Source organism: Aedes aegypti, chromosome 1 (genome assembly GCF_002204515.2).
Source record: "Aedes aegypti strain LVP_AGWG chromosome 1, AaegL5.0 Primary Assembly, whole genome shotgun sequence".
Classification (NCBI taxonomy): Eukaryota; Metazoa; Arthropoda; class Insecta; order Diptera; family Culicidae; genus Aedes; species Aedes aegypti.
The window spans coordinates 268960522-268977644 of record NC_035107.1 but is presented as its reverse complement, the minus strand read 5'-3'; the positions used below and the strand labels follow the sequence as shown (position 1 = coordinate 268977644).

The 17123-nt window shown below is 36.7% G+C and overlaps 1 protein-coding gene across 1 annotated transcript; it reads right to left on the bottom strand.

Moving 5' to 3' along the window:
- Nucleotides 1-14444: 14444 nt before the first annotated feature.
- LOC5569644 lies at nt 14445-16568 on the bottom strand. Its single transcript, XM_021837780.1, has 2 exons — nt 16099-16568; nt 14445-16042 (listed from the first exon to the last, which is right to left on the bottom strand). Exons 1-2 carry the CDS (start codon nt 16443-16445, stop codon nt 14551-14553), a joined length of 1839 nt encoding a protein of 612 aa, XP_021693472.1. The 5' UTR covers nt 16446-16568; the 3' UTR covers nt 14445-14550.
- Between the last annotated feature and the right edge of the window lie 555 nt (nt 16569-17123).

Below are 17123 nucleotides of genomic sequence, written 5' to 3'. Positions count from 1 at the left end.
AAGCGAAGTTGGGAAATTTGGAAGAATTCGTGGAATGAATAATTGCTTGGTAATCTTGAAGATATTTTTGGTAGAACTCCTAGAATTTGTTGTACTATTCTTTATGAAATCCTCAAGTATCCCTGAAAAGACTAAACAAATTTGTAAAAAACAACTGGAGGATACTTTAAACGAACAATTGGAATTTGTGTGTACTAAGTACGTAGCGGACCTTGCAGGAGAAATGATTGAAATAATTTCTAATGCATTCTAGCGGAATTCTTTAAGATATTTTTTAAGCAATTCGATAGAGATTCTTCGAGAGATTTTGTGGCAAGATCAGAAAGTCAGGGAATGATTTTTCGTGGGAATCCCAGTACGAACTCAGTGAAAACTGGTAAAAGGATTTTTGGAGAAAGCACTGAAAAGTATGAAAATAATTCATAAAGAAATACCCTTAGGAATTCTCACAGGAATCTCTTCAAAGAACATGGTTGAATACCTCTGAAATTCGTGGAAGAATCACAAAAGATATTTCTTGTGATTTTTTTGCTAGAATTCTTGAAGAGTTTTTGACTAGATTACAAAAAGAATGAATCTTTTCCGTAGCAAAAATTGAAATTCACAAATATCACTGATGTGCCTCGATATAAGACAAAATAACAAAAAAATAAAATCAATACAAGTCTGTTAAAACAACGAAATTTGGGAAAATCTTGATTATTGCTACCGACATTACTTCTGTAAAACAAGTGCTTGCTAGGTCCTCCTCGGCTCCTTTCAGAAAAAAATCTTAACTACGCCAATGACTATTCAACACATCTTGCTGTTCTAGGCATCGAAAAGGCATTGATAGTGTTTGACATGAAGGCTTGATTATAAAACAAAAAAAAACTTCAATTTTCCAACATACATTGTAAGAATAATCCAAAGTTATCTGTCAAATCGTACACTTTATGTCAATTATCAGAATTCCAAGTCTAGAAGGTTTCCTGTAAGAGCTTATGTTCCTCAAGACAGCATTATACATTTTTTTTACATCAGACTTATTTACCTGTGTAACCTCAGAGATGTCAAAAATCTTCGTTTACGGATGACACAGGCCTCTCCGCCAAAGGACTAAGCGTGCGTGTCATCTGCAGTAGATTGCAAAAAAGTTAGATTTCTCCTAATGCTTCCAAAACTCAACAAATAATATTCCCACGTAAACCAAAAGCTCATTATTTGAAACCTTCAAGTAGACATGTTTTTACGATGAGATGGGTCCCAATAAATTGAATAGATGAAGTTAAGTATCTAGGGCTCATGCTAGATATAAATTTGACTTTCAAAAAGGCATTGAAGCCAAATGTGTAAAATGTTTTTATCTCCTTATTAATAGATAATCAAAACTTTGTCTTAAAAACAAGCTTCTGATTTTCAAACAAATTTTCAGGCCAGTCATGCTGTATGCTGTATGCCAATATGGACTAGCTGTTGTAATACCAGGGAAAAAGCTCTGCAGACGATTCAAAATCAAATTTTGAAAATTATTCTGAAGCTTCCTCCCTGGTATAGTACCAATAATTACATAGAATATCCAATGTTGAAACATGGGGTGAATGAAATTATTAATAATTTTAGACAAAAATCGTTGCAATCTTCTACTGCTACGATAAATGCGTTATATATTTAGGCTAAGTTAGGTTAAGCTAATTGAAAGCGTTTCTTTTTTCTCTTATGAGCAGGCGAAATCAACTCACCTGTAAAAATTCTAAACTTCTACGACAAATGAATATAAAATGTTGTTAACAAAATGCTTATAAAAGTTTAATATTTTCCCAAATTAGAATGATTGAAATTGCAATTTGAGCGGTCACTACTGCCTATCAGATATAGGACAGTTTTGTCATTACTAATGCCTCAGTCACAGAGAAAAAAGGCCTCCTCATCAGTGGGGGAGGGTAAAACTGCGACCATATATATCCAGCGGTGGGAATTCAGCACACTTCCCGCAGGGCGTTTCAATGTTCCCATTTTGGCGTGGGCTTTTGAAAGATGAAGGTCGACTCCGTTGGGATGGAGAGAAGCGCTCGTAAAATGTTTATCGCTAATCAATTTAATAGATTAAACCATTATAAAACGGTTGGATGATGCGAGATCTCACAATGGATCGGGCCGATGGGCACATACTGGCGGGATCCATTTCGGGGGGTTTTCTCATTTTTAAAGCTATTATATCGAGCGAATGACTGAAAATCATTTAGATGGATTTTATAATATCTATTTCATGATATCTATCGCTTGCTTTGCGATGTTTAATTTCATAGGAAGACGTTTGATTATCTCACATGGCAACAAATTTTGACATGAAATCGGATATTGGAGGTCATCCAAATCGTCCTCCAATGATCCACCTATTTTGCTATAGTCTATACTGATGCAATTCTTATGATGAACCTTCGTTCTTATTCATAAGGCTCTATTATGCCTCGACAAGTGCACTGATGTTCAACATTTTTATGTCTTCAGAACACACTAAAGTTTCACCAGTCGTGTACCAGACCAATGACACATGAGTATAGCACACGATACTGAAGACGGCCAAACAGTTGAAGTCGAAATACGCGTATCTGTCAAAGGATACAAACTCTAGCGGACTTAATTCGATTACAACAGGTGTAATACTTTTCTACTACGAGCAAAAGTATAATAAGTATGCATATTAAGAAGTTCTGAGCCATCGTAAAACTTGTTTCGGTGCAACTACAATACACATCAGCGTTGTTATCTCATAAATTCTAATGATACAGATACAGCTCCTGGAGTAGATACTTCCATTTGAATATTCTGGGCCACTCGAGTAGAATGCATTTGCCAGAAGTGCTTGTTCGCCTATTCCCCGCTCCATTCGGACTTCTAGGCAACTAGGTGGAAAAATTTATGAGTTTATTACCCGCGCCCTCTTACGCCGCCCCCTCCCCTCATCATTGCAACAATCTCAAACGGGCATACAATGCACATTTTTACCTCTCACACTGCAGAAAGCTCAAAATTATGAAAATTAATTAGCTGGAACAACATTTACTCGCTTTGGCTAGAGTCGCGGGGCGAGGGTGGAATTGGTGGTACACTGGAACCTCATTTTACGAATTAGATCGGGGGTTAAGATGAATTAAATCAGTTCGTAAAACGACAAAGTTAAGTTCCTTTAACGTGAATTTGCATTTTGTAGTCTGTTTGTAAGAGATTCATCTTCAAAATTTCAAGAAATGATTTTAAAGGGACGAAAAAGTATGGATCAAATGTATGCAAGTTAAGGTCTGGAACTCTGGATGATGGAGTTGGTGTTGTAATGGCTATCGCTTCTGCTTCATAAGCAGAAGGTCATGGGTTCAATCCCAGACCCGTTCCTTTCCTCGTACTTTGTAGTTGTATCTTTCACTTGCTTCTATCTGCCACTCTTAATCATCATACTGCAACCATTCGATCATGGCAATCGCTAGAATCAGAGACGGACAAGAAACCGTTTCCCCTTCGCTTCCATTCTTCCATCATCATAGCACGCCTTCCCTTAGTCTGATACATAGGCAGTCTGCTAACCAAAATCAAGCCTCTCGCCATATAATAACCTTACCCATATACATTCAAGCCTGAACTGGCGTTGATGCAGGGGTGTATCCGGTCTACTGTGGACTAGTTTTAAATGCAACATCAAATCCTCTGCCTTCCTCTCATTGGTTTGCGTTCTGACGTGGCAAGCGCCATTGTTAGCATTAGCATTAGCATTAGCATTAAGCATTTCGCACAAATTCGTAGGTGGTACAGTCCTAGACCATTGTATGAGGGTTGCCTCCTTCCCGTCCGTCACCAAAGTCAGAAATTTGGGATTAACCTCTAACTCTAAGACAAGATTGACGCATCCTCCAATAGTCGAGAGCTGCCCTGGCCACGTCCTTGCGAAAGCTGAGGAATGGGAAAGGATGATTGATTGAACTCCTACTTAAGAAAGATGCAGAGAACTCTACGACCTTTCATAGGTGTTACGGGATGTTGTGGAATGTTGATGGAAAGGGTAGTGCCATAGGATACGGTAAACGTTCTGGTCGACAAATGGTTGATATTTACGCATGTGATTATGCGCTGCTGATCAGAACAAACTCACCAAATTCCATTTTCGAAACTGCAATCCGTCGCTCCTCTAACAATGAACAATAACGTGAGCTGTAAACTTCTGCTTATCAAAATGCACACAACGCACGAAAAATTGACAAAGAACTGTAGTTTATAATCCATCCCGAATCGAGCATCCACGAATCACATTCAATTTTTATATCAACACAGCAGAAACGAGTCTCGCGAAACGAATCAATTTGCTGGAGCTATCTCAGACCACTCTCGAGTAAAACGCGAGCAAATCGAAAAAAGCAGTATTCACCGAATCTAATTTTCACAAGCCGGAACGAAAAAAAAACTCGGAACGAGGTAAACGAGACCCAAACTTCAAAACGCAGCCGCGCGCACGGCTTGCTGCGATCTCTTTATCCTGCCATGGCAGGCGCCATTGTTGGCTAAAAATTGAAGATCACCAGCACATATACACTGAGGGTGTCATCTGGTTGGTACCTTGTGTAAGTGCAGCTGATCTGACGATACTGGAGTGGCAACCACGGGCGGCCAATCAAGCTCAAGCTCAAGCAAGTTAAGGTCTCGAATTCTGTTCATGATTTCTAAGCACAAGAAGAGTATTTTGAAGCTTAGAGAAGGTGTTAATATTTTTACTTTTTTTATTCATGAAACATGAGTTCCGTGAAAGTATGTTAAGTAAAATGAATTTATGTAGAAAAAGTCTTCATAAAACGAGATTTGAGTGTAGCGCATTTTCTCCAGTCACCTCCCACGGCGCGCGAATTCTAACCCACAAAAGAAGAACAAACCGCATAGCGTCGGTGACGGTGGGGAAGCATACCGCGAAAAATGGCAGCGGTCATGTTCTTATCTTTCGGCAACACTACACTTGTGCGGGAATATGAAATGGAACCTGCCAGAACGGAACAAGACGTGCGATTCTGAACCGCAGCAAAGTCGTTGTTGGTTTTCGGCGGTGGCTTGCTTGCATATTCGACAGGGCGCAACATTTTTCCCTTTTGCGCTGCCGAAATGTTTGCACCATCGCCGGCTTATCAATGTTCGCTCTTCGCATCGCAACAGCTTTTATTTCAATATTCGGGCGGGCTCGTTTGTTTCTATTGGGAGTTAACCCTCGCTGGGGCACGACTGGGATGGTATTTGTTAAACTATGGCTAGAAATTCGAAAAAAATATCCAAACTGAAAAAAGATCGTACCGGGAATCAAACTCACCTATTCGCAGCCGGAATTCGTCTTTTTACGCCAAATTCTCCTATTTTTTATAATTTTTTATAGCTTTTATATATTGGTCTATATATTTTACATACAATAAATACATAAACATTTCTTCACAAAAAATAATTTAAATTTCTTCAGATTGTCCATCGTTTTAAAATATTTTTTTAAATCCAAATCGAATGTTAATTCACCGGTAAGGGTTAATTCTTTGCAAATGCTACGTAGCCGATACAACCATCATCGAGGAGCAAAATTTCACCATCGACATAATACTGGCGCACAATCCAGAGTTTGAAAAAAAATGTTAAATGTTGGTGAATTTCGCCACTGAACAGACCAAGATTTTTTAAAGTTATTTTGTTCGTCTATATGTATAGACAAACGTATCTTAAGTGCGAAATGAGAAAAAATCAAATGATTGTTATAACGTATTCATGGGCTTCACATCATAGTATTGGACATGATATCCGGCAAAATTGATATACATTTATGACAGCATACCCAGGTAGCATTTGTAGCTAAATAACAGTTTCAGCTGAAAAAAGACTGTATAAACCACATATTAAATGAGTAAGCGTTATTCGGCTATCATTGTTACTTGAGTAACTATGAAGAAAACGTTTGAAACTTCTTCTAAAACAGTTGGCAACCGCCCTTCGTGCGCGAAACACGTTGTTGCAAGATGTCCACTAGGGTGCCAAAGGAATGTATGGGAAAAATTTTGCCATCGAATTTCAAAAAATGGTAGTGCTCAAAAGTTTTGTCTCCTCGAAAAAAGTCCCCATGCAAAATTTGAGCTCAATCTGTCTTCATTAAGTGGACCTCCAAAGCGGTCAAAGTTTGGCTTTTTGACCCATGAAAAATCGAAATTTTTTTTCGATGCCAGATGTTATAGAAATGCATGAAACGTCGAGATCTGGTGTTATTTGAAAAAAAATATTTTTTGAAAAAATCGACCTTTTGGAAATTTTTGAGTTGGGGGAGTGAATTGAATTTGAAATGAACGATTTGAATTCAATTGCTGAGAAATTCAAGGCAATAGTATTGAAACATATCCTATATCATTGTTGGCCACTGAAAGCATATTATATGTGATATTTTATTAGGGTGGTTCATTTACTTTCTATTAGGGTGGTCCTTTTTGTTAAAAAATAAAAATAATAAAAACTAGAATTTTAATTGAATATTGAAGACAATAGTATTGGAACATCTCTCACATTATCGTAAGCCATTTTCTACATTTAATATGTGGTATTTTATTAGGGTGGTTCACTTATTTTCCATTCCGGTGGGCCTTTCTGTCGAAAAATCATAATTTGAATGGGATATTAAAAACAATAGTATTTTATCTCCTCTTTCATCATCGTATGCCATTTCCTTCATTAGATTCTTGATATTTCATTGGGAAGGCTCACTTATATTCCATTACGGTGGTCCTTTAAAAATATTAAGAATTTGAGTGGAATAGTAAATACAAGAGTAATTAAACATCTCCTATGTCATCGTAGGCCTATGTTAACATATAATATGTGATATATCATTGGGGCTATTGTCCTCAGTTTTGCATAAGGGTGATCATTTAATTTGTAAATTAAAAAAAATCAATCTCAACAGATCTAACAAATCAACTTTGTTTGTATAGTTTTGAATCATGATTCTTCATTGGCATGCAACTCTTCGTTAAGATATTTTCATCAAGGTTTTCTTTTGAATAGTTAAAATAAAACGTTCCAATAACAATAATCATTGAATTCAGTGTAGCACAACTCTAACTGCCATAATCAAAATACAGATAAAAAAGGAATGAAATAATTTTTGACGTATTTAAATTATAACAATAGCTTGATGGGTGACGATGAAGGGCAACAAAAGTGTTTAGTTTATATTTTCTAAAGAGATTCTCAGCCTTGGGCTCCTTCATTCCCGAAACAAAAGTACGTTGCCTTCTGCTTGCTATGGTACACGCGATTCGGTTGTGACAACGTAGGCAATTCCAGTTTTAACAATCAGTTCTCGTTTATTCTTCAAAGATGTAACAAAGTTCCTTATAGAAATTTCGTCGGAATTTCATATGGATTTTTTCGTTGGAGTTTTCAACGGAATTTTCTTTGGAGTTTCCTTTGGAATTTTAATCGGAATTTCCTTCGAAATTCCTTTTAAGTTTTTTTATTGAACTTTTCTACGAAATTTCCTTTGAAATTTTCTACGAAATTTTCATCAAAATCGGAAATTTATCCTGAATTGGCTTCGGAATATCCTGTGGAATTTTCTTCGGTATCTATAGAAGTGCCCTTTCAAATTTTCTGTGGTATTTCCTTCGAAATTTCCTATGAAGTGTCCTTCGGAATTTCATTCTGAACTTTTCATTGGAATTTTCTTCGGAGTTTCTTTTTGAGTTTCCTTCGATATTTGCTTTGGAATTTTCTTTGGAGTTTCCTTCCGAATTTTTTCTAGAGTTTGTTTCAGAATTTCCTGTGTAATTATCTTTGGAGCTTCCTTCGGAATTGTATTCAAAATATTATTTGGAATTTCTTTCGAAGCATTGGAATTTACTTTGGAAATTCCTTCGAAATTTTCATTGGAGCTTTCTTCGGAATTTCATTTGGGATTTTGTTTGGACCTTTGAAATTTAGTGCGGAATATTCTTAGAAATTTCCTTTACAATTTTCTTTGGAATTTCTACAGAGTTTTCTTGAGAATTTCCTTACAAATTTTCGTTGGATATTCCATAGAAAATTCCTTAGAAATTTTCTACGAAATTTTCTTTTAACTTCCTTTTTTCATTGCAATTTGCTTCGGGATTTGCTTTGGAATTTTCTTTGGAATTTCCTTAGAAATTCCCTTTTGAATATGCTTTGGATATTTTTTAGAATTGTCGTCGGAATGTCCTTTGGAATGTGCTTCAGAATTTCTTTTAGAATTTTATTCAGTTTTTTTTTATTTTTTCGGAATTTCCCTTATATTTTGAAAGTTTCTATCGAAGTTTCCTTTGGAATTTCTTTTGGAGCTGTGATTCTTTCTTCGAAATTTCCTTAGAAATTCCTTTTTGAATTTCATTCGGAATTTGGAGATTTCGGAATTTTATTAAGAAGTTTTGATTGAAATTTTTACGGAATTTTCCTTTGGACTGTTTTACGTTTTTTTCATCGGAATTTTCTTTGAATTTTCTCGGAATTTATATAGGAATTTCGTTAGAATTGTTTTTTCGGATTTTTCTTAGGAGTATCCTTTAAAATTCTTTTATATTCTTCGGAACTTCATACCTCATTTACTTCAGAATTTCCTTTGGGATTTCTTCATTAATTTCTTTCAGTAAGTTGCTTCAGGAAGTTATTTTGGATTTCTTTGGAATTACTTTCGGAATTTCCTTCTTCAGTTCTTCAAAATTTTCTTCGGCGTTTCCTTTGGAATTTCTTTCGGAATTTCTTCTTGAAATGCCTTCGGAATTTCCTTTGGAGTTCGCTTCGGAAGTTCCTTTGAAATTTCTTATGGAATTTCCTTTGCAATTTCTTTTAGAGCTGGCTTCGGAATTTCATTTGGAATTTTCTGCGCAATTTTCGTCCGAGTTTTCTTTGGAATTTGCGTCGGAACATCCCTCTCTGGAATTTCCTTCGAAATATCCTCTGGAATTTCCTCCGGAATTTCCTCTGGAATTTACTTCGGAATTTCCTCTGCAATTTCCTTCCAAATTTCCTCTGGAATTTCATTCGGAATTTCCTTTGGAATTTCCTTCCGTATTTCCCCTAGAATTTTCTTCGAAATTATCTCTGGAATTTCCTTTGGAATTTCCTCTGGAATTTCTTTCGGGATTTTCTCTGGAATTTCCTTCCAAATTTTCTCTGGAATTTCCTTCAGAATTTTCTCTAGAATTTCCTTCGGAATTTCCTCTGGAATTTCCTGAGAAATTTCGTCTGGAATTTCCGTTGGAATTTCCTTTGGAATTTTCTTCGGTATTTCCTCTAGAATTTCCTTCAGAATTTTCTCTGGAATTTCCTTCGGAATTTGCAAAACTAATTTGAAAAGGTCACTGAGGCTCAATGCTTGATCTCTGAGATGAGTGCATCTGAAATCAAGAAGTAGCAAGCGCATTTTGTATGAGACTAGGACTCCGAACTGGTTCAGCTTAGTGAAGTGTTGCATTCCGAATGAAAATCACGCAAAACTTTTCAAAGGGACCTTTCTAACAATGAGTGGCTTTCTAGAAAACTCTTTTGTTGTTAACTAAGTTACCTTAACATTTTTCGTCGAACATTACGCAAATATTATGTAGTAGTCCACACCATAAACTTTCGGTCTGTAGATATTGAGGTTGAAATTTATACAATGACACCATAATTAAGGAAAGTGGACGAGACTTTTGCGAGAAATTATGGTTTCAAACTATACGAAAAATGATGCACCCTAATGGAAAATGAGAGAAACTCCCTAATGAAATATGTTAAAAGTGTCCTACGATGATGTGGCATATCAAACTAGAGGCGCATGAATTCAGAGGAATTCAAAGCCTCTCTAAACAAAAATGAAGACAATGGCCTACGATTATAAAATAGGTGTTAAAATACTATTGTGCTAAAAAAAGGATCAAATTCAAAATTTCTTGATTTTTTTTTAATTTTCGGCAAACACCAATGGAAAATAAGTGAGCCACCCTAATAAAATATCACGAATCTAATGAAGGAAATGCCCTACGATGATGAAAGAGGTGATAAAATACTATTGTTTTTAATATCCCATTCAAATTATGATTTTTCGACAGAAAGGCCCACCCTAATGGAAAATAAGTGAATCACCCTAATAAAATACCACATATTAAATGTAAAAAATGGCTTACGATAATGTGAGAGATATTCCAATACTATTGTCTTCAATATTCAATTCAAATTCTATTTTTTTTTTTAACAAAAAAGACCACCCTAATGGAAAGTAAATGAACCACCCTAATAAAATTTCACATATAATATGCTTTCAGTGGCCAACAATGATATAGGATGTGTTTCAATACTATTACCTTGAATTTCTCAGCAATTGAATTCAAATCGTTCATTTCAAATTCAATTCACTCCCCCAACTCAAAAATTTACTTAGTCCCAAAAGGTCGATTTAAAAGAAAAAAAATCCAAATAACACCAGATCTCGACGTTTCATGCATTTCTAAGACATCTGGCATCGAAGAAAAAATTTCGATTTCGGAAATTTCATTGAAATTTGGAAACAAAACATGCATTGGTAATCCTTATCTGAAGATTTTAGAGCATAAACTTCAATATACTGAGAAACATATAAAATATACGTCTTTCAATAGGTTAACTATTTTGGCAACACTCCTGTTGTTATACAGGCAATCAGAGGATGATGTATTTGTGTCAAATCATAAGTGAATTGATTTGCAAAGGGCCTATTCTGATTTTCTCATACACTAAGAACAATATGAAAGTAAAAAAAAATGTAAAAAAAAGCCTGTAGAATTTTAAATTTCGCGTTACCTTATTACGCGTTACGTTGTTTTTTGCGCATAGGCTCTATGCGCCAAAAATATTAAGATTTAGAGGTGGCGCAAGCGTCTTGAAGGTAAATTTTCAAGTTATAAAAACGGCCTTCAGTGAAGTCACCATAATTTCGGTAATTTCTAACCAATTCTGAAACTTTTAGCATCACTATTTTCAAAATTAAATTTATGAAAACTTTGTAGAACATCAAATTTGTCTTAAATTGAAACAATTTTTGTTAAAAGTAGTTTTTTTCGAAATTTTTCTTCATTTTACTGAAAAATTCCTATTTGTTTGACCATAACTTCATAAATACTCAACCGATTTCAAATATTTGTACAGTCGAAGCTTGTTATAATGACATCGCAAGGGACCGTCGTAATAGAGAAATGTCGTTATAGAGAATAGTGATAACATTAAAATCTTTTTCAAGGGATCGAAATATGTCGAGAGAGCTTTTGTCGCTATAAAAGTGGTCGTTATAACGAGCTTCGACTGTACATGTTTTTGAAGCAAAAAATAGTTGTTTCCATACTGTTCAAACAACACATTTTTCTAAAATATGGTTTTGGCTTAGTTTTGTAACAAAAACTACCCAAACACATGAATTTAAAAAAAAATCAAATTTATTTGTATTATATAAGTTTTTTCGCGAAAAATTACATTTTTGCTATAAAACTTGTGCTCATACAGCATTTTGTTCTAATTACGAGTTGAATAATGCATATATTTTTTTTAACATGAGCAAAAATATTATTGTTTCAAAATTATTTTAAAACAGTTGGCAAGTCCTTTTCGAAGGTTTAACAAATGAGGAAAACCAATTTCAACTTTAACCTGGCGTTTTTTGTTAAAAATAATGTTTTTGTGCAGTTTTTGTTGAATAACTTGGTCAAAACATTTGTTAAGTGAAATGTGGTGTATGAAAAGTTTGAAAACATTTAAGTAAGCTTCTAAACCATGCAAAAAGATTTGGAATCGGTTGAGTATTCAAGAAGTTATGGTCAAACAAAAATATTTTTAGTAAAATGAGGAAACATTTGGAGTAAACTACTGTTTATCGAAACTAGTTTTTATTTTACACAAATTCGATATTCTACAAAGTTTTCATAAATTTATGTTTAAGATAATGGTGCTGAAAGTTTCAAAATTGGTTAGAATTACCGAAGCTATGGTGACTTCACTGAAGGCCATTTTTTTATAACTAGAAAATTTACCTTCAAGACGCTGAGGTTTCTCTTATAATATGATTTGAATTCATAAGAGTACAAGAATTTTTGGTTTTGAGAGCTTTTGAAAAATAAGCCGCACCCTAATGAACAGTAGTGTGAGTAGCAAATAGGGGCATGCATGTATCCCACTCAAACGCACCTCTGAAATTCAAGTAATCCAATAATCGTGTTCTGGGATTTTTCTTGCAGAGCACAATATTATGAATCAATTAACCATGACGTCACGCTGCAAATTCTAGGTTGGATTCGCACTTGCTATAAGTTTATAGCCATGACATGGCAATTTTTACAGCCGAAATGCTGCCATGGTGAGATTGAATACAAAAAATATTCGATAAAATAAATGAAAACGAAATTAGGCAGCGTCCATTTATGATATAACGATAAAATGTACAATTTTCGACCATTCCCCCCTCCTCAACGGTCTAAGCATGAAAAAAATAATGTGTTTGAGCCGCAACGTTTGAGCCTACTTCCCCTCCCCCTAGAGCGTTACGTAATTTGTGGACGGCGCCTTAGTCTGCATGAATTTAGTGGCGTTGTGTATTCAATTTGACTCTCTGCTATTTTATTTATAACTGCAGTTCTGTTCTCAGTGTAGTCTGTATTTTTCTAAATTAGCCCTTTCAACGAATAGAACATTATGAGTGACGTTTAATTTCAGGATTTGTCAACAAATACGAAATGTTAACAATACATAAACTAGTTTTTGTGCAGTTTTGGATTGCCGAAATGAACATTTTTATTGCCGACAATAGTAATTGCATTGCCGATAAAAGAACAAGTGCCTCGTGACTTTGGTGAAGAAAAATAGAAGATTAAGAGAATAAAATAGTTTTTTTTTGTATAATAATTAAGAAATGAAGAGTGCTCAAGTGTAGTTCAGGTGTCTCCTGCTAATTGTTGTGCTCTATTATTGCGTAAAATTGCCCTCTTAAAAGTTCAGCTGCTTAGGCTGCCGACAATACGTAAGTTCCCCTACGTTCTAAACTGCAAAACCATTTATGTATATTGCAATACCAAATTATCTCATATTTATGCATTAAAATTGAAAAACAAGAACACCATAAACAAATTCCGGAAAATCGAGTCTAAAATTCCGGATAATCGAGTCCGACCTGTAGTCCTAACGGTTCATTACAACTTCCTCATAGAACATTTTTCTCTAAAATCAACAGTTTCTGAGTTAGAATTTTTCAAATAAGTTGCATGCAAAAAATATAGGCCATTTGTAAAAAATATTCTTGAATCAAAATGATCAGTTTTTCTATGGAAAACACTTATTCTACCACAATTACTTATACCGAAAACATGTGCAAAATTGAATCGAAATCAAAGACTATCGAGTACGATTATCTTTTTTTGTTGGACTCATTCTGGCTGGAATTCGTCTATATCACCAGTTGTCATAAAACATATACCGTCAGTAATTATACTAACAAAACATCTAACAAAATTTACATTTAAAAAATATAGAATACAACAAATCCTATTAAAATTATAGCAAAACTATTACACAACCTGTTTCAGACATGTCACAACATAACAAAATTATTGCAAATTCTGTTACTGTTACATCTCGATAAGCAAATTAGGAAGTCGATGCCGGTTATAGACCCTTTGCGTATTATGGACCCCCTACAGAATAACATAAAATTGACACTCAAAGCAACCTTACCCCTATTAAAATCCACCGGGGGAGCTTCGATTGGATTGTTATTCAGCAGTTTCAGGCAAAATATTTGGTTTGAGGCGCATAAATACAGATATTTGAACAATTTAGTAAATGAAACCACACTAGAGGGTCCATAATTAGCATTTCTAGGTGGGTCCATAATAGGCACGTCGGCAGCGAGCTGGATTCATCAAACTAAACTCAGCAGGTCTGTCAGGAACTAAGTTGACATTAATTAGGGCGGAATTAAAGTGTACAATACTCAAATCTTCCTTTTGGATTTTCTTTACTGATATTTTGCGGAGAGGGTTCGAATACGTAAAAGAGTTTCAAAACTTCACCAGTACTTTTATCACAGAACCCAACAAATAAATTCCAGATATTCTGTCAGAAATGTCTGTGCAGTATTCACCTGAATTCTTCCAGAAAGTTAGCAAATCCTTACCTCTCTGGACACTGTATAGCTATTAAAAAAATGCTTTAGATCACGAAAATAGTGACTTTAGTGACCTTTTTTCTAAAAAAAAGTGACTCACTATGAAATGACTCGCTAACAGACCTGCTATTGATACTATAGCGATACTTAGTACCTCACTATATTATTTATTTTAAGATCTCTGGCCGAAGTCCACATTCTTATGCAGAAATTCTCCCAGGAGTTTCTCGATGGAAAGGGCTTTAGTGCTAGTGTATGCACATTATGCATATATTAACATGACAAATTGTAAATTATACCACATCATGATCATTTACACTTTATTGAACTTTTACTTACAATTCGATTACCATACACTATACGCTACATAAGATGCTACACAGAAGTGCCACAGTTCAGTTTACAAACAACAGCTTATCCCTAGGACGCAAGAATGCGTAGTAAAATAAAAGACACAGCAAACTCAGTATACCGCTCATAATAGTGATGAAGTGTATAAAGTCGAACCACCACGATTCAAACGTTCCCAGATTGTACCAAATGGCGTTCATGGCGAAGTTTTCCACCAACATGACCGTCACATACCCCACGTACCAGGTCCTAACGTGGATGAACTTTATCTTGAACTCCATTATGGAAAACATGTAGATGTAGGCCAGGAACAGGTAGAAGTAGTACCGCTCCAGCTTTTCGTGGAACCGCACTTCGTAGATAATGCATGCAATCATCAGCAGGTAGTGGTTGAGACAGATCATCCAGAAGTACGTCGGGAAGAATACGTAGAACACCGACAAGGCGATCATCCGCATGAACAGGAACATGACCCACCCTGCAAAAGCCACCGACTTGCCACTGAGGTCGTCCTCTTCCAGTCCACTAATGATCTGTCGACGCGATGGCAACGACAGCAGATCTCCGTCAGGCTCGTCCGAGGCTGCCGGCGCAGGCGTAGATTTCCTCTCACTGTGTTCGAACAGATTTCCCGGCAGTCGAGGAACGTGATCTTTGATGAAGTTTTCAGTGTCGAACACGAAAAAGTTCTTCAACATGGAAGCTCGCTTTGCCAGGTAAGCGGCAGGAGTAGGTGGAGCTGGCGTTCGAGGGCTTTTGTCGAATATTTCCGCGTAGATCGGATCCTCGTATTCGTCATCACTGTTGTCCACAATGGCGGCTAATTTTGAATCGTCCGTCCGGCGTATGTAGTCTCGGATATCTTCGATGTTTTCGACCAAATCCTGTTTGAAGCTCACGGTTGGAGAGAGAGAATCTACCGTATCTGATACGGTTAGTTTATCGTCGTCGGTATAGTTTATGTAAGGATCCTTGATTTTCTTTGAGGAGAGGGAATCAAAGTTCGATTGATCTACGTTCAAAGTTTTACGCTGAGTGCTTGATCCACTGGGCGTAGGTGAATCTTCGCCATATCTGGAATAGAAATTTCGCATGATATTTGGTGTCATTGGATCTGGCTCTGGGAGCCCGCTGGTGATATTCCGTTCCATTACGCTTTCCACGGTGATAGTTGTTCGTTGAAGTTCTCTTTTACGAGCCTTCACCTGCTCTTCAGAGCTCCACGGATAGCATCGTCCAACGATCTTTTGGCTTTCGAATCGCTGATACGACGTGATAATGGATGCCATTGTGAGAAACGAAAACACCACACTCACTATTTGCGCTGTCACCGTATCGTAATTCCTGAATGTGTTATCACGCAGCAGTATGTACAGCTGGAGGAGCATCTGAGGAGCGGCATGCAAGAACGCTTGCAAAAAGTGGTACAACTCGAATGGAGACGTCTCCCTAATCTTGCATACTGCCTGTACCCTTCCGTACGACGTCTTCTCGTGAAATAAAGCCTCAATGGTCCAGAATATCCTTCGACTGAACCTAAAATAAATCATCTTGAGTCCCGTCTGAGACTGAACATCTCACGCATCACTAACCTGTAAACAGCCGCCACAGGGAAGAACACCAACACCAGCAGATTTTTCTCCACGAACCGAAGCGTCCGCTCATCAAACCCAATCGTCTCCGGCCATTGACTAGGTGATGACAACACAGCCGCGAAACACGCAATTGCCGGCAGCCACATAAAACTCAAGGTGAACCAAGCCCACGTCGGATTATCATTGCGAAAGTGCTCCACCACAACCAGAACGTCAGCCGTGATGACCACCGTGTAGACCAGCAGTTCGAAAATCACCGGAATCAGAAAGCTGAACACGATCTGCGTGCGGGTTTTGACCTGATAGCCGAGAACACACCGCGGAACTCCGTCCAGAACGTCCATTGTTTCTACGACAGGTGTGGACAGAAATCAATTTCGATTGAACTAGTCATCGTAATAGCTCATATGTACGAGCAACGCCCTTCGCACCGAGGTCTAGCTGCAAACTAACCACTGCCATACTATCTGTTCGGAAGTTAGATGAATCACAGGTATGTACCCGTTTTCCAGAGTGTCCATAGATAAGCGCGCCTATCGGGGCTTGTTTTGGTTAAGATAAGCAACGAGCCATTGCGCGTTGGATGTTTGGTAAGGTGTGCGTTAAACGGAAGAAAGCAAAAGAGCCTAATGTAATTTCGATAGGGAGATGTATCCCATTCTCGGCAATTTTGATTCATCTTGGTGGGTAATGTATTTACAGGTTTTGAATTCAATTATTTAGTTAAGATCTAAACAACTGAACTCAATAGCTGAATCAATAATTTCATGCCACAATGATTGTTTCGTTTCTCCATCTCTCCACCTTTGGCTCTGTCTTACGCTAAATCATAGTGCACCAAGCTTGAAGGCTTCCCAAATCAACGCGATTTTTTTCAGCGACAGCGACAAAAATCGTCGCGATTTTATTGTTGAGCCGTTGTAAGCACTGGTATATGAAACCATCTAGACCGACGTGAAATCGCGGCGATTGTTTGTCGCTGTCGCCGTAAAAAATCACTTTAATTTGGGGGAGCTGAATCT